The sequence below is a fragment of the Corvus brachyrhynchos genome, unplaced genomic scaffold (genome assembly GCF_000691975.1).
Source record: "Corvus brachyrhynchos isolate BGI_N302 unplaced genomic scaffold, ASM69197v1 scaffold148, whole genome shotgun sequence".
In the NCBI taxonomy this organism is placed as follows: Eukaryota; Metazoa; Chordata; class Aves; order Passeriformes; family Corvidae; genus Corvus; species Corvus brachyrhynchos.
Window position 1 is genome coordinate 3,177,451 of NW_008239785.1, and position 4,474 is coordinate 3,181,924.

Genomic DNA, 4,474 nt, shown 5'->3' on the forward strand with positions numbered 1-4,474 from the left:
AGTTATGTGACTGGGTTCACCGGAGAGGAGCTTCTGGTCTCTCACTGAGAGCTGCTGTGTGGGGCTTTCTTGTGTCCCTTTTTCTTGCTGTCTTCATGTAACAGGGGAATTTTCACTCTAGGAAAATACATCTATATATATTCTTTTTTCCCCCCCCTCATATTTGGAGCCTCTCATCCCTTCCTTAGACTAACCTGTCATCTTATTTCCCTTTCTCCTGTGACTTTTCTAGTCCCTCTTGTCATTCCTAAGCAGCTCAGCAATTAGTCACTGAAAACTTTCCACTTCCATAAGCTACCTGCTGTACTGTACTGCTAAATAAATAAGTGGCTCAGCTACTGCAGGCAAAGCTCTGTCCTTCTGGCTTGCCTCTGGGGAGGGAGGGAGGGGAGTTAACTGCTGTGCTCCTGGAGGACAGGCAAGGTGTGTGCCTTGTCCCTGGACTGCTGGGATAACTGCATCATGAGGGGCAGAATATGGAGTTTCAGCAGCTCCCCCGTGCAGTGAATCCTTTGGGGAAGCTGATAATGGATTGCAGTGCTCTGGACCACCTGGGTGGTGCAGGTAAGGGTGCTAGTGGGTGCCAGGACAGATCCCCTGGGCTCACCCCAATGCCAGGATCTGGCCACTGGAGCACTGGTGACCCTGTGTCTTTACACGGATGAGTTGGAAGTGGTGCAAGCTCAGCACCTTGTGTCATTTTCCTTCTTAGCACGCAAGCAATCAGATGCTTGGCAAGAGGAGGAGGACTTTAAAAAGATCCTTAAATCTGGAGACCTTTAGAGGTTATAGCTGTAACATCCTAAGCCTGCATTGCAGATGGTTTGGCCCAAAAGTTTCTGTGGCTGCCCAGGACAATTGGTCTCAGAGTGGCAATGAGGTGATGTGCTGGTTCTTGCACTTCCTCTGGTCCTGCTGCCTATCTCAGAGCAGTGAGAGGCTGTTTATTGACATGGGAGGAATCACCCCACACTTATAGAATCCCACAATATGCTTAGTTGGAAAGGACCCATCAGGATCATCAGGTCCAACTCCTGGCCCTGTGCAGGACACCCCAAGAATCCCCCCATGTGCCTTAGGCTATGGTTAGGTCCAGAGATCATAAGGGTGGCTTTGAGGGGCCTCCTCTTGGGCTGCACTCTGCTCAGTGCAGACCTGAATGCTGGCAGGGGGATAGGGAGGCTGGGAAGATCAGGGAATGCAGTGGGATGACTGCAAGGACTCATCTTGGGAGATTGCTGCGGGGGAGATGATGGCTGGAAGTGGCTGGCAGAGCTGCTGGGTCTGTTTGGATCCAGATGCAATTGAGTTGGCACACAGCCCTCCCAAACACAAACACTCCTGATGAACAGGAAAGGTGCCCCCACTTATCCGCAGCTCAGACTCTCTAATTTTAGCTCATTCATTCTCTTGGGGTCTGGCTGCACGTAGGCCCTGTGCGCAGGGTGTGATGCAACTGTAGCCACATCATCAGTTCTCAACAGCTGGAAAAAGCTTCACCAGAATTGTATTCTGGTTTTAACACTTAGAGGCACAGATTTCCCAGCCCATGGAAGGTGGCTGGACCAAAGCAGCACTGATACCTGTTCATGCTTACAAAGCAATCAGCTAAGTTGTGGTACCAGGGAATTGCAGCTCCATTTTTACCACTTTCCTCAAATCAGAAAGCCTTCCCAGAGGGAACATCATTACAAAGGAAACCTCACAGGACACCACTGCTGTTACCACGTCATTGCTGCGGGTCCTGGCTGAGATTTGAGTCTCTGCTTCTATGTAATAAGGCATCTTGGTATAATGCCTTGAGCCACAGAGTGTTACAGTTTGCAGGAAACAGGTAAAGGAATCTGAAAGGCACTGGCTTAATCTGAAGGAGGCTGGAAGGGCCTTGACACTGGGGACCAGATCTTGCTGCTTCCAAAGCATGTGGTGGATGCAGCCAGTTGCTGTGGACACTTTAGGGGAAAGAAAGAGTGATTGGGATTTATTCTTTTGAAAAAATCAGTTACTTTGGCAAGGTGAAGCTCATGGAGGATGAGGAGGAAAGTAACAGGTGCTTGGTGTGGAGCTGGAGGCATGATTTCCACTCTGGTGCTAAAATGGTTAATTAACATAATCATCGCAGAGCTCCCAGTTAAGCCATCTGTTGCTTAGCAAACAGTTTTGGATGTAAATGTAATAAATATTTGATGATGCTGTGAAATGACGATAAAGGCCCAGCAACCAACTGGTTCACAGAAGAACCTTCTCTGCTCTCCTAGCTTGGATTGTTTCCTGTTTCTCCCACCGCTCGCTCCTAAGGAACGGTCTTTAAGCCTCTGCTTTTGTCCTCTGCCCTCCCGGCGCTGCTGCCAGGCGTGGGTTTCTGTGCGACCCTGGGCTCTTGGCATGCCAATCCTCTTAGTAACGCCTCTAATCATGCCACGCTGGATGTCTTGTGCTGCGCTTCCACCCCCCATTCCCAAACCAACAGCTCCACGGCTGTGCCGCCACCAAAGACCTCTGGGTGTCCTGCAAAGGCGCAGTGTATGTGGACAAAGTCTAGCACTGTCCTTCATGATGCTTTGTGCATCATGCAAATTAATTACGGTTGTAATTACCCCGTAGGACCTTTCCACTTGGCTGATTCCAGTTAAAGCCTTCCCACATCTCTCCTTCTGAGTTTGTGCAAGCCTGTGCAGCCCCTATTCATAAACAGGAGGCTGCAAGCCCACAGCTGGGCTTTGTTTTGGGTTTGTGTTTTCCTCCAGTTCTGTATGTGCTCAAAAGTGGGGCCTGTCCCCAGCATCAATCCATCATCTGGAGACAGTCATTCTCTATTTAGGCTGCTGGAGCAGAGCTGGGAACGTGGCCTGCAGTGGGAAGGTGCTTTTATTGTTGTGAGCCAGTTGTACAGTGCCAGTGCTGACTCATGAACCTGACACCAGGGACAGCGTTAGGCTAAAAATCAATTGGTCCCACGTTGTTCAACACTCCCTATATTCATCCCTAGTTCTGCTGTTCCTCAGCCTGCATCCTGCCCCTGGACCAGTGCCCAGGCCCCTTGTGAGCCATGGGAAGACGTCACCCAGAAATGTGAATTTCTGAGCATTCAAAGGCTGCACTGTTTATCCAGCTGATAGCTCCATCTCCGTGCTCTTGGCTTCGTTTGAGTGTTGTGTTTCAAAGAACAGAGCCCAGTATCCCACTACTTCCTGCTAATTGAGAAATCGGGGTTAAAGCCCAGCTGTGACAACCCCTGGGGGGCTGGTTATCATTCCTTGCTGGGCCCCTGTCCTGCAGCTGAAGTTGTATAAACTTCAAATCATGACATAATGTACTGGAGCAATGGTGGGCTGAGGCACTGCAGCTGGACTGCACATCCCTGCTGACAGTCAGCTGGGAAAAGCAAATATAAAACTGTACCTATAGTGCAACATGCTGGAGGGGAACTGTGTTTAGGTAGGAATGATTTTTTGCTATGCATTGGCAAATCAGTTCAGTTCATTCCTGGGCCACTGGCCTGAAATGGGACTTCTTCCAGTTATTTACTTACTGCGTGTTGAATCAAAATATTAAGATAAGAAAAATAATATTTAAAAAAGCCCCAAATACTCACAGGCACCAACTGTCCAGCCTTAGGATAAATATTCCATTGAACTAGGTACAGTTACTTCAAAGCAAACTACACAAGTGAACGTTTATCTTCTAACACGGCTATTTTTGCTGTTTGAAACTTGGCCTTGATTTTTTCTTCTCTTCCTCTATTTTTCCTGGTTTTATGGCTGATTGGAAAAATCTCCAGAAGTAATTAGGTGACTAAGAAGCTGAAGATCCCTCTGGATTTGGGCTTGGATAGCAAAAGCTTTTGAGAGACTTTCAGCATCCTCAGCAACACATTATTTGCCATGTATTAATTTCTAACTAATGTGCCTGGTAACTCTACCTTGGACTGCTCTGAAATAAAAGCAGTGTCATAACTACCCCTGCTTGATTCTGCCTGCAGCAAGTTTTTTGGGGAACCAGCTTTCTTGGAGATGTAACACAACAAATTATTTACTGCCCTGGTGCTCAGGACAGCTCTGGGCTCCCTACCTCTATCCATCGGCTTTAAACTTTCCTTGGCCAGGACAGTGGTTTGGAGCAGCAGAGCCGAGATTTGCCGCTGCAGGATGAGGTGCTGGCTTTGCCAACCAAACAGCAGACCAGAGAGAAGGTATCCCACCCTCCCATCCCCGGGGTTTGCCCGTTTTCTTGCCCGCGCATCCTCTGGCCCACCATCCCTGGCAGCTTGCGGCGTGCCCCCATCCTTACCCTGCTCCAGGTCCTGCTGGTCGTACCAGGGCTCCTCTTCCTCGCTCTGAAACTCCTCCATCCTGTCGGCGCTCAGCATTTAGCACCAGCGGCCCGGGGAGACGCGCAGCATCCGCCGAAGGAGGCCCCGCCGCCTCCGAACCGCGGAGCGGGATGGATGCGGGGATACGGGCAGGGATGCGGG

The 4,474-nt window shown here is 49.7% G+C and overlaps 1 protein-coding gene across 1 annotated transcript in view; it reads right to left on the bottom strand.

The window, feature by feature from the left end:
* CDR2L (cerebellar degeneration related protein 2 like) overlaps window positions 1-4,468 on the bottom strand; it is a 19,024-nt gene extending 14,556 nt beyond the window's left edge. Inside the window, 1 exon segment of the mRNA XM_008640600.2 lies at window positions 4,291-4,468. Coding sequence (XP_008638822.1) covers window positions 4,291-4,369 — 79 coding nt within the window. The 5' untranslated portion in view covers window positions 4,370-4,468.
* Between the last annotated feature and the right edge of the window lie 6 nt (window positions 4,469-4,474).